Consider the following 24394-nt stretch of genomic DNA (forward strand, 5'->3'; position numbering starts at 1 on the left):
GCAACTAAATGTTATTACTCTGGACACATCATCAGCCCATCACTACTCCTTCAGGTCCCTTCCCGCGAGATTAAGCTCAATTAGTCTCTCGCACTCTCTCTCTCTCTCTCACATTCCCATTTACACTCATCCATCACATAACCAAGATCTTTATAGTTTTATAGCACAGAAAAAGGCTCAGAATAAAAAATTCCTATGACCTCATAAAATATGTGTGTATGTAGTGGTGGTGGTGGTGGTGGGAGGATGTTAGGGGGCGGGTGGGGGAATTGGTGTTTTACGCCGTGTCAGCAGCTAAGGCTATATTACGGCAAGCAGCCAGCCCTGTAAACAGATGCCACGTGCAGAGAAAGATCAGCGTGCCCGAGACGAGAAATGAACTCAGGGCAGCCAACCTTCACTCTATTGGTGACAGGCGCTAACAGCGCTAACCGTTGCGCCACCGGACCGCTCATGTTAGGGGGCAGTGGAGGGAAGAAATATTGAGCCGCTAACGTACCGCAACATGATAATGTTTTTACATGTCTTCGCACTCATACTAAAACCACTAAGAGGTTTAATGTTCGATGCTGTTCTGGTCATGCATAGCTAAATGTGCTGTCGAAATACAATCGAACTTAAGCTCGGAGCTGATGAAGAGGTTAAAGTTAATGACAACAGACGTCCAAGTCTTTTCGTTCCGCACGGCGTTTCTGTCCAGCAGAATGTCCAGAACGACACTTTGCGGCCAATCGTTTCTCCATCCCTCGTCCAGTCGCCACGATTGTTGCAGGCATGTGGATTCATTCTTGAAATTCGCATCATCCGTGGTCTTGGCAAAGACTGATGTCAGGCTGCTCGCCTGGAAAGACTGGGACGCCATTTCACACGGCAGCTGTGTGGTTTCTTCGAATTAGAGCATTTCCTTCACGTTTTGATGCATCTTCCCTAGTACTCCTCCCTTCTACAAAACACTTCTTCACTTTCCGTTAAACAGCGTTCGCAAACAGTCGAAATATGCTAACAAAGCAGCCAAATGCAGGGTTTATTGTCTTCTACCGCTAAAACATATGACTAATTTCGGCCTCTTCGGCTGTGCTGTAAAAGGATTTATGGGCTTGTGCAGCATAATCTTAACCAGAAGGCACCGCTATCGCTCACCAAGAGCACTCGACACAGCACACGCGGGAATGGACGTATTTACACCATCTGCATAATTATGTCATTTAACCACAATGCTAGGAAAACATGGTCATTAACTCGCGTATACAAAAGTTTTTCTTACCTAAAACCTTTTAGCCATAAAAAATTATTCGGCCAGACACTAAAAACACCCAAACAAAAGAAAAAAAAATCATTTTTTTAAACTATTTTTAAGTATGTCACGAAGAAGGAATGAAAAAAAGACCGTCGTTTCTTGAGACAGACACAAACACAAAGCAGGAAGCTAGGGAGACGAATTTTGCGTGAAGTGTAACGATGCTACTTATGTTCTCCACTTGGACGGCTATAACCGTTCTCTGTCGCTGTTTAGCTCTTCTACTAGCAAAGGGAGGAAAGAAGACAGTAGCAAGGGCTGAGTTCTGATAACAATTAGTTTAAAACGTCATTATGACATTACAAATTTGTTGCTATCTTGGACAGCAAAGCACTACGTACATACCCTCTTCCCCACTTTGTTCCCGTGAAAGTAATCCCCTGGAGGTAAGCACCCATGTTTTATCATGTAAGCTTCTTAAACAAATTCAAGATACTTTCAGCAATTTAACTACACCCGCGGAGGGAAATGTAGTTAGTTAACTAGCCAAGAGTAACGAGGCTTGCCTTTACGAATCATTCCAGACTATTTTCACAAGAAACATATTAGCGGCTCTTTCTTCACAAGCAAATCCAACCCCTATTAAGTCCGCAAATTGAAAGGTCCCGGCAAGGCCGCATTGATCCCAGGTCCCTGCTAGTGCTAATCACGAGAGAACATTTTGCGCAATTATTACAAGCGTTATGAAGATCCCTCCCACACAGTCTTGAACCAACAATCAATAGCACGGTCCGCTTTGGCAAGGAAAGAAAGAAGGAAGAAACGATCCCAGAGTACACCGTCTTCATTTCATTCGACAGTTCTTACTGCAAAATGATTATCGTTACGACAGATACTTTAATGTATCAAATAAAAATTTGAATCCTACAGGTCTTTCCTTCTGGTCTACTACAAGTTGTCTCCCGGGTATTGAAGAGGTTTACCACAAAACCAAATTTAACACTGATTTCGACAGCCAGCCAGCAACTAATGACATTGTTAGTGGCGCCGGTGATGTATGAGATCAAGAACATGAAACTATTCATTTCATAGTGGGAGGGAGTTTCGAAGGGAGGTAACCTCGCTGGTGCTCAGGTTACTTTGCTGCTCGTGACTGACTTACCTTTCCCTGCCTTTTGTCTTAGAGTTAGGTGCGACACACTTGACAACCACTGCTTCAAATAAAATAACTTCAAACAAGTGCATCCGGTAGTTTGAATTGACCAACAGCTTGTTAGGAGTGCTACAAGCTCACTCCATTTCTCAAATTTTTCCAAACCGCGAAAATATTTCTGGAGAAGTCCTGTCACGACGACTTCTTCTTTTGGGCAGTCGAGCGGCCACACTCAGTCGCGCACTGCAGAGTGCTGTGCTCGAATACCATCATCCCACCCTTCACTAGGCAACCATTATTTTATCTAAACTGGGACTGCCCGCTGAATCACCTTCCACGCCCATTCGGGGAGAGGTGGATCGGTGGGGACAATGATTAACCCCAACCATCCATCCACCGCTCGTTCAAACGACACAAACACGAATGGATAAGCAGGAGCACACGCTAAGAGAGAGAGACGGAGACACAGACAAACAGGACAGAAATGTCTTTCTTTACATCAAATTTACTACCAAATTTATGCATGATCTGTACGATGCTTCTCCTTTAAACGTATGCATGGTGAATACGATCTTACTCACCTTCCCAAATCTTCTGACAATCGACCATGTCGTCGTCCACAGACTCCTGCTTATCAAGGTCTTTATAATTCTTCACTTTGGCATTATACAGCCCAGACAAAATCGACATACTAATTTTCTCCATGTTAAACGGGTAGGTTATCCCAAGGTCTTGCTACACCTCGCCAGGGTACGAGAACAGCAACTCAGTTCCTCAGCAGACCCAAGGTCGCAATGACTGCCTCCGACTTAAACGTCGCCTTGTTGTGCCACTATTTCCCTTAACACATTTTTCTGAGTTTGTGTAAACGTTCTCTCACATCAGAACAAACAGCTGAGATTTATCGAGGGTCACATCAATTCTTTAACACGCTCCTCGGCCAAAAATAACGCAGGCATGAAATCAGAAAAGTGACGTAATCTCGCAACCATATGCACCCGCACAAAACACGCAGATAGTGACGCTCATGTCAGCACCGGAGGGCAGTTTCGAAGCAGAAATGTTCTGCAAGGAACTCGAGGTGCTGCGAGGAAGGCAGCACGGACAGAAAGCACCACCGACTCGGACGAAACCGCGCGAAATCTCTTTCTTTCAAGCACCGCGCACGCCTGCGCGCGCATGCAGCCTTGCTATCGAACTTTAGCCACCGCAGCAGCAGCAGCAGCAGCAGCAGCAGTCGTAGTAGTAGTAACAGAAGCCCAGCTCGTCTCTGATCACCTGTCAACAGGTCTAGGTACGACCATTCTCCGCGAGTGGCGTTCGCCAATCTGTTGTAAAACTGCTTTACACTCAGCGTCTGTACAAATCGTCCAGCTCTCGACGTCGATGCCGTGTTTACCGCACGGAGTCGCTCTCCTTCTCGGACGATTTCATTGATTGTTACCTGTTCTTCTTGGAACCTTGGTGAAAGCAGCAAGTGCCGGATTAGCAGTCGATACTTTCCTGTATCCCTCAAGTGGCGGAGAAGCAGGATCTGACTGGAACCAACGCCAGGATGAGAGGGTGCCCCGGGCTCACCAATGGCGCCCGACGGCGGGCCAGTCTCGATCCTGGTAGCCTGACGTTTTCTGTTACAAACTAACCACTATTCCTGCTAAACACGCTTTGTTAAACACTGTCTTGTCATCTTGTCACCTAACTCGGAGATAAAGCACTCAAGAGCTTGTAGGTTTTTTTTTTACACGCGCATCCTCAATCACTGCACGTGCGACGCAAAAAAAGAGCGTAAAAATGTCGACAAACGAGAATAATAAGACAATTAAATAAACAACGACTTTCCTGATTAAATTAACTCATAGACGATCACACGACCTTTTGGTCTCAGCAGCATCGGTTTAAAACACTCATTTTTTTTTTCTCTCCCAGAAGTGAGCAATCACAGTCAAGCTTGCGACACATGCCAGCCAGTGCTGGAGCTCTCAGCAACGGCGAGTCCATCTGCCCCAGACTTTAGGGCCAGCCTCCCATCTTCCTCCCCGCCTGTTTCTTCTCTTCCTCCTCCCCCCACCACTGCCACCGTCACCACCACCACAAACGCCAGCGGGCCTCCGGCCCCTCTTCTACCCTGTCACTCCAGCCGCCGATGTTATTGATCACCGGAAAATTTGTCCCTCCCTCCTTCCCACTCTCCTCCTCTTCTCCCTCCCTCCCTTTCTCTGCCCACCTCCCTTCTTTCTCTCTCTTGTCGTGTCCGAGAGTTCTGGCTGAGACAGGCTTGTGATTTCGACGAATTTCTGGCCGGGTGGCTTATGCTCGCAGCTTGAAGGTTCGGCGAGGTACGCAAGGAGATTCCACATCCACGCATGAGCACGGCCTCCCACTACCTACAGAGATTTTGGCAGGGCACGGTGGGACAAGCCCGCCATGTATTTACACACATAGACGTTTCGGGGTGTGAGTTGGGGGGGCGTGGGTGGATGGTGATTTGCCCTCAGTGTTTGCCTTATCGCAGATGCCGTTTTCGTGCCTGACCAGTTTGTGTGGTGATTTACACAAGCGCGTCTCGCGCGAGACGTTTGTCGAGGCACTCGATTACCATACGTCTTGGTAATGCCCAATCAAAATTCAACATTCCTTAACATTCGATTTTGCTCCCTCCCTTAAGCCCAAGGGCGGAAGGGTGAGGGGATGAGACCCCTTCTCTGACCTGACGTCCGCTTCTGCAATGACCCTCATGAAAAAAATTACTTAAAAATCGACCCAAAACTGCTAATTTTCTCAGCACTTATAACAGAGGCTGTCGCCACTTGTTCTGAGGTCACGAAAGATGTTTCCCACCGTTTGCAAGCATTCGTTCATCGACTGTACGCAGCTGACGGCAAAGCTGAATTTAAGAGGGTGCTTTAAGAGATTACAGATGCCAGGACGTAAAAGAGCACTAAAACCGTAAAGGTCTGTCTGAACTGGACACATGTTGTGAATATGACTATGGCGAATTTTTCACGTAGAACATGACATTAAAAACAAGAAAAAAATCACATATTCAATATTACTGGTCCAGTTAAAGACACCTTTTACGAGAAGTACAAATGACGCCAAAAGCTACCCGTGAAGCCCTCATTAGGAAGTATGATAACAGTTGTAATGTTAATTATGCTTTGCCGAGTGACATTTTTAGAATTATTTGTGAATAATGTTCATGAGAATGTGTCCCACAATAAAAGCATTTGAATTAGCACATCCTGTGATTGAATCATCCTTGAATTAGCACATCCCATTTGATTAGCACATCCTGTGCCTCTTGTTCTTACAGGTAAACTTCAATGACTTCGTGACGAGCGGTAGTAGTAAATGCATAATAAAATAACATAATGCAAAAATAAGACCTAACTTGCACAGAACCTTTCAATCAGTCAAAGTCACATTCCCTCTGTATTATTTCACGAGAACAGCAAGGGAATTCCCAAAAGTTTTACTTGCATAAACATTTCTGAATAGTTAGTTGACTCTTCCATCAATTTCCCCATTCGACCCTCTCCCCCTCCCGTGTGTGTGTGTGTGTTTAAGATAGGGAAAGACAGAGAGTAGGGACGGACAGAAAATGATCGATCTCATTCATCCCTGATCGTAGCAAAGTTTTTAACGAAGGTATTTTGGGCTTGCGCCCTCCTTTAAAAGACTTCACATTCTGATGGGAAGCCCAAAACCAACTCATGCTGAAGGAAGTGCTTATAACGCATAGATCGAAGTGTGCTACCAGCGGCACTCAAAGGCAGTCTGGAAGAGTCTTGCATGAGCAGCTCACACCATCTAGCGGTCACGTGTCAAGGAACTGGTGACCTGACTGCGGTCAAGTCCAAGCGTGCACATCAGCATGATACCTACTTGTGACGTAACAGTAGTCCATGCAGCTGCACGACAGTTCCTACAGACGATGTATGCCGCCCATCCGCTCCTATTGCATGTTGTTCGGTCGTAACGAAAAAAAAAAAAAAATGCTTACTCAATGCTAGAATCTTCTAGACATGGTTTTTCCTAAATCCAGTAAGGTAGCAGTTATTTATAAAGCTCAGTAGCGTCCCTAAGTAATTTTGTAGAGATGAACATTCTAAATACCACCTTAAAGTAGTTTTAAAACTCAGGAGTAGATGCCTGCCAGGAAAATCATTGGCCAAAAAAGTTTGTTTTTTTTGTTTTGAAAAGCTTTTGTTTTGAATAAACCACCAACTAAACAACCGAAAGTTTAAAAAAAAAATCTCGCAACCTAGTACAAAATATCGTTATGTCCTTTTCAAAACGGGAGTCGATAAAAGCTGTCTTTTGTTGCAAGGAAAAAGCAGAGGCTGGCTGGAGGAGAAAGACACAGGAAAAAGAAGGACGGGTAGGAAAAGAATGGATGCATGCAGAACGACGAAGCACAGACGCTGTCGCCAGTTTTGTACCACAGGCTAAGCCAATCAGAGGAGGAAATTGCTGCCACCATTATCGTGTTGATGGACCGCATAAATAAACGCTGAAATTAGTCCACCGTCCAGATCCCTGTTACTAAGCTGCAGCGACCACCATCGAACTCTAAAGTAATACCCCCTCATCCACGAAAAATGAAAAAAAAAAAACAAAACAAACACCAAATGCCAAAGCATGGTCACAACCAAAAGTCGATGCAAGCAGTGTAAGATATGAGGCCAGCAGAGTCCGTGGGAGGATGCACAGCTGCTGATGCCGGTGCTGCTGTTGGTACTGTAAATTTGAGCCTCTGCCGCGGTTTGGTGCCCGGCTGCTTGGCGAGACGGATGACACGAGGTTAGTTAATGTAAGTCTTTGAATATAAGACTGATTTATTGTCCAGCTTGATGTGAATTCGCCGGCACATTCATCTGCGACAAGGACAGCGGAAGTTAAAGTTGAAGTGTAAAGTGTAGTTGGCAGGCGGCACAATGTGCACTATGATAGAGTTTGTGCGTGTGCGTGCGAGCACACGTGTGTGAAGGCAGATAAAGGGAAGAGGGAGGGAGATCAATGGAGGGAAATAACCATTACCGACGGACAACGACAATACACAGAGTTTGATCAATTTTCGGTCCTATATAATGCAATGATTTTGCTCCGTGCACCCACTGGGGGTGGGCTAGCAGTGGTTCAGTCCTAGACTGCAGTGCCGTGTCGAACTATCTTTAGACTGTACAATTTTCAATAATCTTCAGCTGTCTGCTGTCCAGCTCGCTGCACTGTGTGACGGTCATCAGAAAAAGACCGCCTGTGTATGTCGATGAAGATTTTTATTTTCATTCGACATGCGTGCACGTGCCTAATCAGAACTAGCCTTGGATATATAAGCCTGCGTGCGTGCACGTGTATGAGTGAATGAGAGAAAGAGAGAGAACGTTACTATGCGAGCATGAGAGGAGGATGGAGGGACATTGTGTGTGTCCGTCCGGGGGGTGGGGGAAATGGTGTTTAGCGCCGAGCCAGCAACTATATCACGGCAAGGCAGCCAGCCCTGTAAACAGATGCCACATGCAGAAAAAGAACAGTGTGCCCGAGACGAGAGCTGAACCCAGGACAGCCAACCCTCACTGACAGGCGCTAACCGCCAACGGACCGCCCGGGACATTGTGGGGGATGAGAAAGCAAGAAAAACAAACAAACAAACAAACAAACAAAAAAACAATTCCCTGGATAACCGAGTAATACGATTGACGAAATGACCACCAAAGGTTTGGAGAAAAAGGCTAGCAGCGAAATAACTGACTTCGTATAATATTTAATTTAAAATAATAACAATCAGGAACAGATTTAACCATTCACCACCGATTGCTGTTTAGATGACAGAACGATGCGACAAAGGCAAACTGTCAACGGGCAGTATTTCAAGTAGGCAGCAACTTTGTACGTTCTTCGCACCAAGAACTCTAAGACACTTTAATCCCACGGAAAAGAATGATAAAATTTACACTGACTGACGCGGCGGCACGTTTCGGAAAACATAAACAAAAATGTTGATGTGGGAAAAACAAAACAAAAAACAAGACGCTGGTAGGCCTAGCAACACGCCTGTTGTATATGGTGAGAAGATCTAATAAAGATGAAATGGCGCTTTGCTTGTCAGCTGATAATAGGCCGGTCTCACAAGTCCGAAATTTGTGACTTGCCACTTCCCTTGACACAATGCGCGGTGTTTCTTTCCTAAAATCCCCAAGTGACCCAAAAGAGAGAAAAAAAAACCTCTTCGAAAATTCATTATCTAATAAAGGGATTGCGCGTGACCTCACGCTGCTGCACACATCCTGCAACACAATGCACAGAAACCTTAATATAAAAACTTTTGTCATGCCAGCAATAATTAAGGCCCTTCTTAATCGAGCAAATGTCGCTCATCATTTGACAAACTGATTACATCGTTAGGCAGGTTACCTCCTCCAAATGACAACGATAACATAAAGACGAGGGAAAAAACGTTTATCATTTTGAAAAAAATCGATATGGGAGGAAGTAACCTTTAATATAACCGTACTTTATCCGGCATATAGCTGTCTTACGACAATTCCACAGGTAATGGTCGCCAAGTATGCAACAGCTGTCCTCGCCTTTTATCAATCTACATCCTTCTTTGCTTACCTCAGCCAAGCTCTGTTTTATAAAATAAATAGAACACGAAGAAAGCATTACTGACAGCGATTAAGAAAAGAAAAGAAAGGCCTGAAGCAGTCCGAGACAAAACTGCCAGCGGAAGCAATGTTTGTTTAATCTCGTCTGAATGAAAAATACCCAGTGGTTAAGACATCAGTGTAAGAGCTATCGGTCATGTCTGGTATCGCGAGAAAAGACGAGGAATAAATGAATTCCTTCATGCACACGTCCACCTGAACTTAAAAAAAAAAAACAACCATCTTAAATCCAATCGCAGAGCAAGAGTTTTTTTTTTTTAAAAAAAAAAAGACTTTCTATTTTTTTTTCTCGTGGATATCATTTTTCGATGGGATTTCTGAGCAAAATTCCTAGATTTCGTAAAATAACGAGAGAGAGAGAGAGAGAAAAACGATCGCGCCTAACCTTGTTCTTTACACAATACATAATTTACAGTCGCCCCACAATATAAGAAGATTTAATTTAAAGTTTTTGACTACCAAAATTCAAGATAATAAAGAATTTTTTATGCGCTTTCCAATACAATTGACCCAACAGAAAACACTATTTTCATCAGGCACAGAAGCTTTAGGAATAGTAGTAATAATAAAAAATAATAAATGCAAAATTTGTAAAATACATACACACTCCTAAGGAGAATTCTCTTAGCGCTTAAGAACAAGAACGAATGGACAGCATACGAGGAACAGGAAAACAAATAGCATATGAACTAAGAATAAATAACCATACTAAACGAAGAATAAAATAAATACAGAAAACACAAAGAGGAACCAAATAGCAAGAACAAGAGCTGAGAGTAAACAAAGCCGTGCACCCAAATTCTGCATTCTCAAGAGTAAAATCCACTCTCTTCTTGGCTCGATTTGCACTATCGCGACCCTTCCATTTTCATTCCAAGTATAAAATACATATGCACAGGTGGCAGTCGAATAAGCTGCCAGAGAATACTGCCTGTGCCGCCATTTTCTTCACTTTTGAAAGCGAGGCAGGACGGTGCTCTTCTGATTCTCTGTTAGGCCAAGAACTGTCCTTTCCCCACCGAACCTTCGTGGTCTTTTCTCACAGCAACCTATGGTTGCTTTTTATGAAATAATAAAATTGTGATTTTCACCTAGCAAAACACTTTTTCAATAATAACAACAACAAACGTCTGGATGAGCAGAAAGGCCATTTTCTAAACTGGTAATCATGTCCTCAGATAAGATCAAAGGGACTGATGTCCTTAGTTCTTTTTAAAAAAATGAAATAAGGATGGCTAGAGATGAAAAGCAGGAAGGCAGACATCAAAGTGGTATCCTTTTAGGATGGGTAATTTGTCACAGCTTCGATGAGGGGGAAACAAATGAACATAAAAAACACCTTGCAAATTTTAAGGGAAGCTTGTACGAAGACGCAGGCAAGATGACTGGTAATTGGTACTGTATGCCTGAGCAAGCAGCAATGACTACATCATAACTATCTAGCCTGCCTTGTAAACAAGGTGCCATATCCAAAGAATTAAGAGCTGAATTGAGAATTTTTTTATTGTGGAGGCCACTGGCACCCTTTTAAGGCGGAGCACAAGAAAAATCTTAAAAGTATATACACACAAGCTGTGCAGTAAGGAATTAGACAATAGGAAAGGCACACAAATTTTAACAAATGATATATTGAGATTTTTCAGTTACAGAACGCAAAGCAAGAAAACGTGTGATAAATAAAAAAAAAACTACCCGAAAGACCTAATATAAATCTTATGAAAGCATACCTCATACCAATATGTTTAATATCAGAAAGAAAATTACCCTGCATCATAGCAGGTTTGTATATATTATAAGGAAAGAAACTTGGACTGCAGCTAACTTTGTTTTGCCACTGATGGTAAAAGCAATCCTCCCACGTAACTTAAATTCTTCCAAAAATTGCTGGAAAATGGCAACAACTTGCTTTTCCCAATTAAAACCCTAACCGTACTTGAACAGTGCAGTTATGTTAAATCCACGTGACCTTTTTATTATAACAGCATTTCATGGGCCCTTCCTGGTAAGAGTTTATGTGGCATCTGTAGTATCTTAAATCGCCGGAGGCAGGGTCGAAACCCTGGACTCACGATCCTCACTGTCTTCGCTTTACCGTTACGTGTTCAAACTTTCCCCAGAAGAAGGAATTAAAAAAAAAAATGTAGGGGTTAAAAAAAAAAAAAAAAAAAGGAAATAGTGAGAACGACACAGAAAAGGGCCAGGCCTTGAGCAGACTTTCCCCTAAATGCACTAGGCATGTCTAGAAAGACTTATTAGGTCGGGACCTGTGTTCACACACCACCATTAGAGCAGTTCCCTACTCGATTGACAGAATGGTAAAGACTAAACAAAGGCACAGGCGCACTTGAAACACGCAATTTCGCTTATATGGATATTTTTGGCTTTCCTGAAGGCGCTTTCTACGTCGAGACATCAGAAGACCTAAAATTAAAAAAAAAAAAAAAAAAAGAAAAAAAGTCCGGGCCATGCCTGGCTGATCGATCTATAGGAAATTACCATTCAGCCAGGTCCAGAGGAGGCGGGAAGAAACCGATGCTTGTGCTGCGTGGAACCCGGGAAAATGGAGATCGATACAACAGCAGGATGATATGGCCTGTCATGGGTGGGGGGAATTGTGAAAGGGGAAGTCCTTCAAGGAGCCTGCAGATGTGTACTAAAATAAAGGAGCTGGACCAAGGTGAAGAGCGGGCTGGCCTCAAATAGCCTCCACGGTGCGTGTGGAGTGGGTATCCGGGTGTCCTGCAGTCAACGAGCACTTAGTACTGTATAGGTTCGTGGTTCTCAACAATGTGATTGCACACCACTCAGCAAGTGCTGTCAACTGCCGGACATTTCTCCAAGCATACGTTATTAGCAACGTAAAAGGGGGCAGACGAGCACCACAAGACGTGTGCGTGTGTGTGTGTCGTGAGAGAGAGAGAGAACTATACTCAGAACTATAACATTATCCTGTCAAAACGTTTAACTTAAGATTAACAGTCTTTCCATTAAAGGGTAAATAACAGCAACAAACGAAAAAAAAAAATGTTGCAAATTACAGAAACAGTTCGACAATATGTTACACGATTACGTCGTTAATGTAATTGCTACTTCTGCTTTTGGAATAATCCTACATCAGGCTAAAGGAATACTGCTACAACTTTATTAATTGACTCGTGTATAGAATTACGCTGGTGGTGGTGGTGGATTGGGGAGGAAGGGAAGCAGAGTAAAAGAGCGTGCCTGTGCAAGAAACAGACTAAGCACAAGTAAACTTGTGTAAAAGTGTGCTTGCAAAAAACAAAAAAGAAAGCGAGTGCACTAATGTGGATGTCTGGGAAAGAATCCTAAACGCACATTTGACAAAAAAGAACAAAATCTGGCACGACAGATCACACTTAAGGCTGAATCAGCCAGCCAGCCAGCCACCCCAACCTCTATGACATTCTGAGAATGGAGTACAAATACAGGAGGAAAGGTTTTCACGACGGAAGCGCCTTCATGGCGGTGACCGCTCGTATGCCGCGGCAGTAGTTCTGAGCACGTGCGCTTACTTAAGTTTATGGGCAATTCTATATCTTTTAGTCTCCTCTCAAACACATTAGTATTATTTTTCCAAGAACTCACAAAACAAAAGCAGGCGAGGAAAAGGCTAATGGGCCTGCCTCCAATGGCCTCTTCGCTGTCAATCTGCCGGATGCAGAGTTAATGCATGTACAGACGGAGATCACAGGTCCAAAAATGCAGGGATATCATGGGGCCCCCGCCCTCTACCACCGGTTTTTAACACTGTACATCTCGTGCACATCAAGTCTTCTGAACTTTTCAGCTTACGTAGCTAGAACTAACGGATGCTGGCAAGGTCTGGAAAAAGGGTGGACGGTGATGTCATGTCACAGGTAAACAAGCAGCGCCTCTTGCACTGTGGTTGCCCCTCACAGGTCAGTGCTGTTAACAGATGCAATCCGAATAATACCGTTTTAAGTATGTTCTGTTACTACAGAACTTCTACGTTGTTCATAATTCATCGTCTCAAAAATCTACAAAATTTGAGTGTCAGTGTTTGAAACTAGTAAAATCGAGAACACAGACATTTTCATTTGTACCTTTGAGCGTCTGCATTCTTCTCCCTGGACAAGACAGCCATCCACCTTTTAAAAAAAACATCATCACACGAGTCCATTTCCAAAAATTCAGCCATAGACTTTTTTTTATAGTTTCTTTACTTCAACTTCAAAAATAATTGCCGCTTCTCCTCCCTTTCCACCAACTCTCGACACCCTATTCACTGCGCCAGTGACCTTTTGTTTGCACAACTATCAGGCACGCTGCTCTTGGGAACCTCAGACTTCTCTTTGAATGCGCCATTCTTCTCGGGGCGTGTTTGCTATACAGATACTAATCGATGGCGGGAAACTAACATCAGGCGACTAACAAAACACCGTTTTTACGCGCGTGCCACTTGCTGCAAGGCAATAACTTTCGTACAAGGAATAACAGGTGAAGCTAGATGACAATTACAACTCCTCCGAGCCGCGCACACCAATTTAGCACAATCATATTTTTTTATCGTTCCAATACCATGGCCCATTCGCTAAAAAAAGTAATACTGAATGATAGATTGTTTAAAATTATCACATTTTCGCGCCGTGCAAATAAACACAATCGGTTTTTCCACGCCATCATTTCAAGAATATTGAAAAGAAATAATGACCTCCCACCCACAAAAAAAAAAAAAAAAAAAAAAAAGAAGCAAACTGGGCAATACCAAAAAACCCTACTCTGCACAAAAAAGTGGGTAAAGGTATTAGGAAAGGGGTGGAGGAAAAAGCCATCAGACACAACTCGTGATTATTAAGAAGACACTGCATCAGTCTTAGCGTAACAGCAGGAAACCGTTGCATTCGACTTTCAAAAGGAGATCCGCAGTCTTCTTAGATCGATCATTAAGTCTAGGATATTATGAGGCCCTTAGCATTCATAGTGGATGGGTAACCCACCAAGCACTGTGATCAAAACAGCCAGACGAAGCAGAGGAAGAGCCGGCTGGATGAAAATCCTCCATCTCGGTCTCCTCTCCTGATTCCAAGCACAAGGAGGCCGCCACATCGCCCGTCATCTGACCTGTGCTGTCGTTCTGCCCCGAAACGTATGTTTGCATTTGCATGATAATATTACTTGTTTTGATTTTTTTAAAAGAGGGAGGGAGGAGGAAGAGATGGTAATATACACCCCTCCAAAAAATAAAAACAAACAAAAAACCCAACAACAACAAAAGAACCTTCTACGACAAAAATCTCCGTACCCTACATAATTTGATATTTCTCCTCTTACTTTTTGTCATGCATGCGTTTGGGTTCGGACAGGAAAAAAGTCTGCATTCGCAAGAAATCTCCGGATATGACGTAGGCTGACCTCCTGCAGAGCTTCCAGTCTTCGACGTTTCCTTCAAACTCCTGAAATGAACGGATGACACGTGCATGGCACAGCTTCAATCTCAAGAAATGATTCGATCCTATCATGCGAAAAGAAAAAACGTTTCTGCACGAGTGCGAATTCACAGGAAGCATAGCTGGATGGACAAAATCTTCGTGTTCTGCAGAAAACCGAACCAGCTCCTTACGGTTCGCGTCATTAAAAAAGCTAGGAGAGATATGGCCGCCTTGGGAGCTTGACGGGAGGGAAGTAAAAGAAATGTGACGGATTGATCCCGGGCTTGCGGAAGTCAATACCGAGAGCCGTATCGGGGTGTTCACAAACGAAGGACTAATGGGACTCGCGGACAAGTGAGAAAATTAAAATGTTTTTGTTACACCGTGCGAGAAAGGACGGAGTCAAACTAGGCAGAACAAAACCATTATGCCCTACTGAAGAGCTTGGAGTTAGTCGCCATTTGCGCACTAATCCGAATAAGGATGTATTTCAACTCCCTTCTGAACTTCTCTATAGCTTTCTGTCGTCTGTTGTCAATAGGAACAAATTTCTTCCGTCCCAAACACTGCTTAAGGCACTACTGGTGTTAACAAAACATAAACAAGAGAAACGCCTAGTTTATTTCTCAATACTCCAAACGTTTGCTTGCACGCGTAAACACACACACAAACTTACATTATTCCTCTACCTGTAAATCACCCCCAGAAAATATTTACACATAAATGTTTCGTGGTAGGGAGCAGCTGAAACGCCAATGTTACTTTCCAGTTAGACACAATAACAGTCTGCAGATTTCCCCAAACAAAACAAAAAAGAAAATTGCAACTCTCAGATATTACTGTGAACAGTCGGAGAAACTTCTTTGTAAGTTGAAGATAGCTGGACGAGAAGACATTAAAGAGACTTCTAATGGACAGTGATCCTGTATGTAAGGCACCCTGTGGCACCACCTATTCAGCACGATCCACCAGACATACAGACACGCTGCATATCGGGGAACGTATCAACGGACAGTGAACAGGCTTCAGCTGTTTATGCACCCCATCAGGCAGCCATCGCGACCAGTGCAGTAAAGTAAAACAACTCTGCATCTGCTGTCTTCCATGGGGGATCGAACCAGCTAAAAGAGGCTTTTTCGCTGCTCCGTTTCACTAATAACGGAGAATGTAATCTTCGGGAGCTGCCTCGGTCCATCTGGGCACGTGTAACGAACATGATTCTCAAACGATATTTGACAGTTCTCTCTCATTCTGTGCAAACTGTAAGACAACGGTACCGCACCAAGGGAAGTGGGGATGGATGATCAAAGAACGGCAAACACCACGGCACATTGACCGTTCCTCCCTACAGTTATCGACTTATCGATTTACAAGAAAATCTTTGGGATGGTCAGTGTCTGTAACGGAACGCCATAGTTTGAACTGACGTCGCAGACTCCTGCAAACAACTTGCTTATCATTTGCCCGGCTAACAGCCTGCACTTGAAGATTCATGTTCTAGAGACAAGAGATTCATGCTCTGGGGGGGAAGATCGTTTGACTCGTCGTTTTGCCGCCTGCCCGTGCACGACTTGAGAGCAACATTATACTGACGAGAGGGACAAGAGACAGCTTAATACCAGAGCCCTCACCTCAGCTATATGTTGTCCGACGTAAGCCGATGAAGGGGAAGACGAACGTCTGCTACCATGGCAACATGAATTCAGACAAGAAATTCTCTCTCTAGCGTTCAGCGTGGCCAGTGGCGTACAGCGGTGGCCACAACTGCACACCTCTGTCGCCAAGGCCGTTGGTTGCTGCACTGGACACGTGGTAGCAAACGTCTTGACGTCCAACGGAAGAGCTCATCATTCGTCCTTAACTATGAGAAGCGAGTGCCTTACGGTCAACTGCTAAAACAAGTAGAAACTTGTTTGCCCTGAGTTTTTTCTCGAATCCCCACTTCGGTCTCCAGGAGGTTGGTTATTGGTTTACTGTCTTGTACATCCTCGTGCAGGTTGACAGTCTTTGTTTTTCCATATTCTGGTCGTGACATTGCTGCTAGGATTTTACTTGAGGGACATTCTAATATGTATGAAACTCACAAAGTTTCATAACTTATCTGCCATTTATTTTTTTATGATATTGCATATTTGTATTTGATTTCTGATATTTTTTTTTTGGGCATCTTCGCTCTTGTCGTCGAGTGCTACTGATTCTATATAAATTAGCTAACTTATTACTTAAGTGGTTTTTAAAAATAGTTTTGCACTAAATACATATATATATATTAAAACATAATCATGGCCCATCCAGCAACTGCGTACCCACGATGCCATGCTGTCGTGTGCCGCTGAGTCCACCTATCAATCTAACGATGCCTGACTTTCACTTCTGTTACACTTGGCTGCAGGTGCTCGTCCAACACCTCCGCTACCACTTCCAGAGCAGTTGCTTCCATACCCACACATCTTGCAAAAGGCAAACAATCGACTGGAGAGTCCCTATTGATCCAGTTGTCAGCAGAAGGTATTTTACACATATTTAGGCGAATACTTAGGCAGCGGGAGATGGAAGAGACCCCGCAGAAACACCCCCACCAACCTCCACACACACACAAACCATGTATCAATAAACGGATAGCCTGACCAAACAACGGCAGTCGAACAAAATGTGGTGAGCATGTTCACCTCTCTACCAATGCATGTCCTGTAGCGATAAAGACAATAGCTTGCAATAAAAGGATTCTTGGGCGATGATCTGAGAGAGGGCAGCAGCAAGATGATAAGCGAGTAAAAAGTGGGTGATTGGAAAGATGGGTGGATTGATATTAGTGAACAGTTTGCGGAAAGGACACAAATAAAAATAGAAGTGTAAAGAAAAAACTTTCTCCAAAAAGTCAGAAATAAGAGAATCTGTGTCTCTCTTCGACCGTGCGTGCTCCTGGCTGATACAATCTTCAGACATTGACTATAAATCCGTGTTAACTATGCGACTCTTTGGGCAGAGTTTATAGCCAGTTAAGAAACAAACTAGTTAACCGTTCTTAGAAGAATGAAGAAATACCACCGTTTCGCGATTCTAAACAGCAAACAACAACGATAGACCAGCCCCGTGTTGTCTAGGGGCTGTCATACACGGACAATGCCGACAGCGCGAAAAGTAGCCTGTGATGTTTAGTAAAGTGAGTGGAAGGGAAGACTGTTTAGGTCTTTCGCCTGATACATTTTCTAAATACTGTTTTCGGTTACCTCAATCCCGAACTGGTCCAAGAATAGGTGGAAAATGAATCGTACTGTACTGGCTATGACCACGCTGCCTTTCCGATTCGACAAACGATGTTCTAAGCGCTAAGGATGAATTTCGACTTCCTTTCATCCTTTGTTTCCAAATCCATAAAGCATTTTTCTTTTTTGTCTTCTGTGATAAGTTACAGCAACATCCTTCAGTTTCCTGCAAGAAAGCTGGCAGCACCGGATGCCGTCCGGGTTTGGTGGTGGAGGTGGGGGTGAGGACGGCCTGCAGCGCTATGCAACAGTGTTCCGCATGGAAATGAGATTGTCCAGGCAAATTGCAGGTTTCAGGCTTCTCGGCTCGGGTCGTGCGTGAAGGAAGATCGGCCTGCTGATTCAATCCCGCTATCTCGGCACTGCGGACGGGAGGAGGGGGACCCACTACCATGAGGGGCTGGACGGACCACGCACGCTTAGTGCTGGCCGGTGTAGGCAGGCAGAAGGGCAGGATGATCTTGATCTCTAGGGGATCTGACTGCAGGGGTAATTTACTGGGACCCTATTCTCCCGTCTAAAGTTCGTCTAACGGCGACTGCCTGATTGGCGTCACTGCAAAGCTGCATTTCAAGTAACCAGCCAAGTTTCCTTTTTTTCGTAGGGGGTGGGAGAGGGAGGGAGGGATTGGAATCTTGCTGCAACATGTACTCGGGATGGGGTGGAGGGGGTGGAACAACAACAACAATTCACAAAAGTACCTCAGCCACACGTAAGCCAGCAAAGCAGCATACCTCAGCCAAATTCACAGTGATTCAGCCACGCATGACCCAAAAGTCTGACAAAGCTGTAGAAGGGTACTCCAGCCAAATTCATGGTCGTACCTCAGTCAAGTGCATCCTACTCGGCACACTTTCCGCTTACAACCAAAGTCAAGGAAATGAGAGGTTATATATTACAAACAAACAAATAAGAACAACTTAAAGGGCCTTATTAACCGGATTGTCGACTACGCATTTATGTTTGGCAAACGTGTCTCTGACGCTCATGTAAAATTATGTCCGACTTCGACAATGTGTATCCGGTTTAGTAGACGTAGATTCAGATTGCTTGAGGTACGCTAGCAATCAGACCGCTCTTGCAGAACGAAAAAAAAAAAAAAAAAGGATGTGGGTGGGTATCAGTGGTAGGCGCACACTAAGGTCTGCAATCGCTACAAGGACAGCCGAGAAGCCTACAAATATGGCTAGGCATCGATGCTGACTGCCAGGAATATGAAAATATAGCGAAGTGCCAGCCAGACAGACTTGAAGCCCCGCCAGAGACAGTGTATCGGACAATTTTGGTCAGGTGCTGATCAAAGTCTGTCAGCCATGGATCGTCTCCCATACAACGCCGCCAATGATAACAATTATACCTACGACATATGCTGTACATCGTTTTACTTCACCATAAAGGTGACACTCCTTTTAATCTACTGCTGTGATACAATATGGTGGGAATGACAAAGAGATTTAATTTGCTGCTAATTTTAGCACAACTTCAAAGAGAGTGGTGCCATTGTGCAAGCGAAAAAATATTTTGACAAGGTCCAACTACCCGAAACAGGTGATTAAAGAACTCGATCCTTATCTGTAAGCACACAGCTTACCTGACAATTATATACTCACGTTCACAGTTACATGTGCTTACAGAGCAGGTATTTTTTTTTTCATTCCGATACACAGGGGTAAATAAACCTTGCTTCACCGTTCGAATTTACGTGTAGGGGTACATGCCACACCTTCACAAAAAGTTGCTAGTTAATGCATAAAATGTTTCATTTATTATAAAACAGTATTAATTACCGAGTCTCTTTAAAAAAAACAAACAAACAACAAAAGACAGGCGAGTGTGTGATGAGAAGACAACCTCCAGGGAAATCACAGCATGGCTGTGTCACCTTTATGGTCGCTGATGATGACTATGTTTTCTACGTGTGAGGTTGGAAGTCAGTGGGTTAGAGCACTTTTATGTGTGTATGTGTGTGTGAGAGAAAAAAGACACTGATGGAGACAGAAGACTGAGAGAAGACTTGGGGTGGCTGGTGATGTGATCAATCACATTGACTATGATTACGAATGAAAGAGAGACTGTAAGGGGATTAGGGCGAGGGAGAGGAGGGAGTAATCGCAGCAGACTGAGACAGACCCGATACTATCTATGAACCACCCCTATCTGCTGTGTGACGACGCACCCTGAGCAAAGACGAAAGGGCGAAGTGATAGATGCCTCTCCTCTTCCTAAACAAGCCCCGGCAAGTCTCCAGCAACAAACGCGACCCCGCTACGTCATCGGCAGGTCACGGCGACAGACTGCACCACAGGACAAGAAAGAAAAGCGCTACTGACCTTGTTCATCGTTTTCTTCAATATCGCCATCCGGGTCTGTAGAAGACAGCTTCGAGTATGTGTACGATATTTTTCGCCTTTTGCGCGCCTTCTCCGTGCCCCGTGACCCCATGACTGCCAGCAAGGCGGCGGCGGAAAGGGTTCGAGCTTACAACACTGTGCACCCGTTCGCCGGGATTACACACTACACGCCGCCAAAAAGGCCTGTACACGGGAGGGTCAACACATGACACACTACCTGAGCAGTGAACTGTCCACCACGGCGCTATGTTCCACGCACTGCGCGTTTGCCGTTCACATTACTTTCGGCAGGTAACACCTTGCAGTAAGTATGGGTTTCTCTACACCAGCCAACCCCACTGAACTGTGCGTGAAGTTTGCACAAAGTTTATGCAATTATCTCGAAACCTGCTGTGGGTATTATTCAGTACTCTTACTGCATCAAAGGGCTTTAAAAAAAAAAAAATCACCATTTGAAAAATGTTGAAAAGGATGTTTGTTTTGCTAAAGTTAGCATGTAATTTGATGAAAAATGAATGCTCTCCAGAATGTAAACAAGCACTTCATATAGGACACACCCCGAACAGACGCACAGGAAGCTCTATGCCCAAACTTTGTTAAAACTATAGCATGACAAAAATTATCATGTGAGCAGAAGTAAAATATATTCTAAAACCTGCATTGTGAAACAACACAGATCTTATGCTCTAGTAAACAGGAAGTGTAGAGATGATGACAATAATAATAATAACATGCAATAAATAGGTTATCACTTGCATGATCACACATTGTATATACTGGCAGGCACACACACACAATGTGCTAATAAAGTAAGAAAATGTGGAAAGGCTGCTTAAAGCAAGGCTGACCTGTTACAGGCTAAAGCTCTGTAATTAAACATTGTACCCAGGGCCACTTATCAAAATAATGGCAACAACATATGGTTACAGGAACAGGCCCACAGCAGCAACCTGAATAGAGAAACCTACATAAATCAGGCAAAATCTACATGAAACAAACTTTTCCAGGAACTCAGCACATGCATGGCATTTGAGACTCTTACACCACCCCCCACCAATACACATAATATACACACATATATATACACACCTTATGTAACACATAAATATCAGGTTTAGTCAAAACTAGCTTAAACAGATGCCATATACAACTATGTCACAATTATTACTAGCTTATTTGCTGCTCAACAAAATTTTAAACTTTTCTTGAAGCTGCTATAAAATACAGCTAATAGAGCAACAAGATGATTGGAAAAGAAAAAAAAAATGCCACACTGAAGAAAAACTGAAAAAGAAACATCAATGCGCTTTCTTTAAGACTGGTGTGGCGTAATTTGTGATTAAGTCTCTGCATCCTCCTTAGGTTTTTATCATCACCTTTGTACAATATCATGTTCCAAAATACTAGTTTTTGTGGCTGTGTTAAATACAAAAAAAAAATTTATGTACCTAAGCTTACAAAAGGGAGTGAACTGTGGCAGTTGTGAAAAGAACACTGCCTGAACAGCAGCAACAATCATTTCCCTACAGACTAGCAACATGTGCAATAGCAGTCATCAATTATTTTCACAAGTTATGTGTCTTCAAGCATGTGTTGGTCAACAGATTGCCTTGATCAACATTAGTGCTGGTGCAGACTGTTTTCATACTCCTGCTTGTTAAACTGGATTGATCCTGATTTGTGGTAGAGATGGTTTAACTTCCTGTGCTGGTGCTGTGCAAGAATATAGTATACTCTTAAGGTAAGAACTCTTTTATGGCTGAAAACTAGTAAAATGTTGAAAAGTCGTTTCAATATTCAAAATATGCAGACAGATGTCGGTAGGTGTGTGGGGATAAAGTAGCCTTGTGCTAACACTTCATAAAAATGACTGAGGATTTAAATAAATGGTAATTAGAAACTTCTATCAAGAAAATCTATCATAGGCACCAGGGGACAACATTTAATCATCAAAAATTAACATTTGAAATGAAGCTAAGGAAAAATAAAGCAAACTTTTTAGCAGTGACTATAAAATCTAATGTATCAAGTCCTTCATAACTTGCTGTGGATAATACATGTCATAATGCCTAAGGAAACTTCTAGAATGCACCAACACCATAAAAATCCCTATCCTTTGCCTACGGCTGGGACATCATATATGTGCGTTAATTTATCTTTTGTAAGCCAGTGACATCTATATGTATATATCCCAGCTTTTCATATCTATTATCTGCCATCAAGCACATTAGAATCCTAGAAAAATGAGTGGATACAAATCCTTTTAAAACAGGAAATTTATCAAAATGGATAGCGCAAGTGGGTGTTATATACATGTATGTGTGTATATATATTCCCCTCATTCCTAAGCTAGAAGGGGCAGTCTGGTGGCATAACGGTCAGTGCCTGTCACCAATACAGCAAGGGTTCTCTAGGGCATGCTATTCTTTCTATGCATGTGGCATCTGTTTACAGGGCTGGATGTCTTGCTGTGATATAGCCTTAGTTGCTGTCTAGGCGTAAAACATCAGCCGTACCCCTACCCCCAACAAGCTAGAAGACAATTTTGCATATAATTATAATTAAGTTCCAATGCCTAATACGTTAACTTTTTATAAATATTTTAAAACACAATGGAAAGAAACAAAACACCAAGTAAGTATTGCATAATGTCGATGTGATAAACTATTGTAAAAGTCGAAGGTCATCTTGAAACTTTATTAAGTTTCTTTGCTGCTTCATAATAGTATAGGTACATATTCCATTGTCAGCTAAGGAACTACCATGCCAATTTCACGAGCTGAGATTTTTGGTTTATTTACAATCTTTGTATCACAGCCCAAGTTAGACCAAAGTAGACTGAAGTGTTTTTTTAAAATTTGCTCTTCCTCCATTTTGTAATTGTGTAAAGATCATGCAATTATTCAATGCAATTATTAAGAAGTTTTATTAGGAAATGTGCACTTTATATGCATAGAACATTAATTTTAATTGTCAAGAGCAGAAATATTTCATATTTCAGTTCTTTTCTCAATATCAGCTTAAGAAATCTCTCTCTGTTGCTTTAGGACAAGCAACAATCGAGTGACTATACAATCAACAGTACTTCTCCATGATTACAGTAAATACAAGATTACACTAATTATTATTACTGAGCAGGTAAATTCAGCTTACCATGTGATTTATCTGGAAGTTCCATTCCCTGGCCATCACGTCCATCCATTGCTATGTCTAGCATCTCATCATCATCAGTGCTCGTCTGATGGGGATGCTGCCGTCCTTCTATGCGCCCGTTGTTGTCCAAGGTCGGCCTACTGGTTGTGACTGTACGGTAGGAAGTTGTTACTGGGTCCATGAGATCTACAAGAAGAGCATCGGTCTCCAAAGGCTCCATCCAGTCAGCAGTAAACGGGTTAGCATCAGGTGCTCAAGTTGATATTTAATTTTTAGCAAAAAATTAAATCCTGCACTTAAAACAACTGACATTCATCCCCAAAGAGATTCAACAACAAATCCTGGACTGCCCAATGCTATATAACTGTTTTCCTAAGCACTTGGTTAGTGTGGTTAGCCAAGTTAAGGCCAGTCCTCTAAAATGATGATGTCTTGATAATCAAATCAAATGATTAGTGCTATATATGAATCTCCAGGTTTTCTTGGTTACAGCACAAATGCAGGATTATTGCATATGTAAACTCCTTCCAACTTAAGAGCTGGAGCAAAAACTTCTGCTCAGTTTCAGATTCGGTCCCTCAAAAAGTAAATATGCAGAAATTCTGAACAAGTAGGAAAAAAAACGGAAAGTCTGTACAGCTAAGACAGGAAGAAAACTTCAGATGTAAATATCTTCTGTGTCCAAAAGAAAAACTGCCAGATCTTTTTTCAGAACAAAAGTGATGCAACAAACTTTCGCCCACACTTTTTCAGATCGTTGTAGGAACCAATGAAAGTTATCAGATCTGCAAAAGATTAAAAAAAATGTGCATAGGGAAGGAGAAAATCTATGATGAAATTTTTTTCATTTTAAGATATTGGAGAAATCCATTTTTAGGAAAAACTTATGGATGCTATTAATCTACTGAAACCTAGGTGTGTACAATATGGCTAAAATTAATAAAATATGAAATTTTCTGTTAAATAAAGAATACTTGAAATGTTTTAAGTAATGCAAGAAGTAAAATGATGTAATTTCTACCAAGCTACATGACTGTTAGAATACTGTTACACCAAGTGTCTGGCATCATAATGACAGTTATTTCTTTATTTTCCCAAGCATCATAAGATGAGACTTTTAGTAAATAAATATTTGTGTGTATGGAGTACAGCAGA

At 42.8% G+C, this 24394-nt stretch overlaps 1 protein-coding gene and 1 long non-coding RNA gene across 9 annotated transcripts in view; one reads left to right on the forward strand and one right to left on the reverse strand.

Annotated features, from left to right (window-relative positions):
* LOC112558869 (H(+)/Cl(-) exchange transporter 3-like) overlaps nt 1-24394 on the reverse strand; it is a 65450-nt gene that overhangs the window by 37332 nt on the left and 3724 nt on the right. For 4 of the 8 annotated variants that reach the window (XM_025229589.1, XM_025229590.1, XM_025229588.1 and 1 more), the window contains exon 2: nt 23240-24024. In XM_025229589.1, coding sequence (XP_025085374.1) covers nt 23240-23459 — 220 coding nt within the window. In that variant the 5' untranslated portion in view covers nt 23460-24024. Of the gene's footprint in view, nt 1-2971; nt 4098-20065; nt 20331-23239; nt 24025-24394 lie in introns of those variants that run through there. The other 4 variants (XM_025229595.1, XM_025229594.1, XM_025229597.1 and 1 more) reach the window with 4 other exon arrangements.
* On the forward strand, nt 20252-23437 carry LOC112558874. The gene is made up of 3 exons (XR_003098243.1): nt 20252-20390; nt 21691-21827; nt 23301-23437. It is a non-coding gene; the product is annotated as an uncharacterized LOC112558874 (long non-coding RNA).

Source organism: Pomacea canaliculata, linkage group LG3 (genome assembly GCF_003073045.1).
Source record: "Pomacea canaliculata isolate SZHN2017 linkage group LG3, ASM307304v1, whole genome shotgun sequence".
NCBI lineage: Eukaryota > Metazoa > Mollusca > Gastropoda > Architaenioglossa > Ampullariidae > Pomacea > Pomacea canaliculata.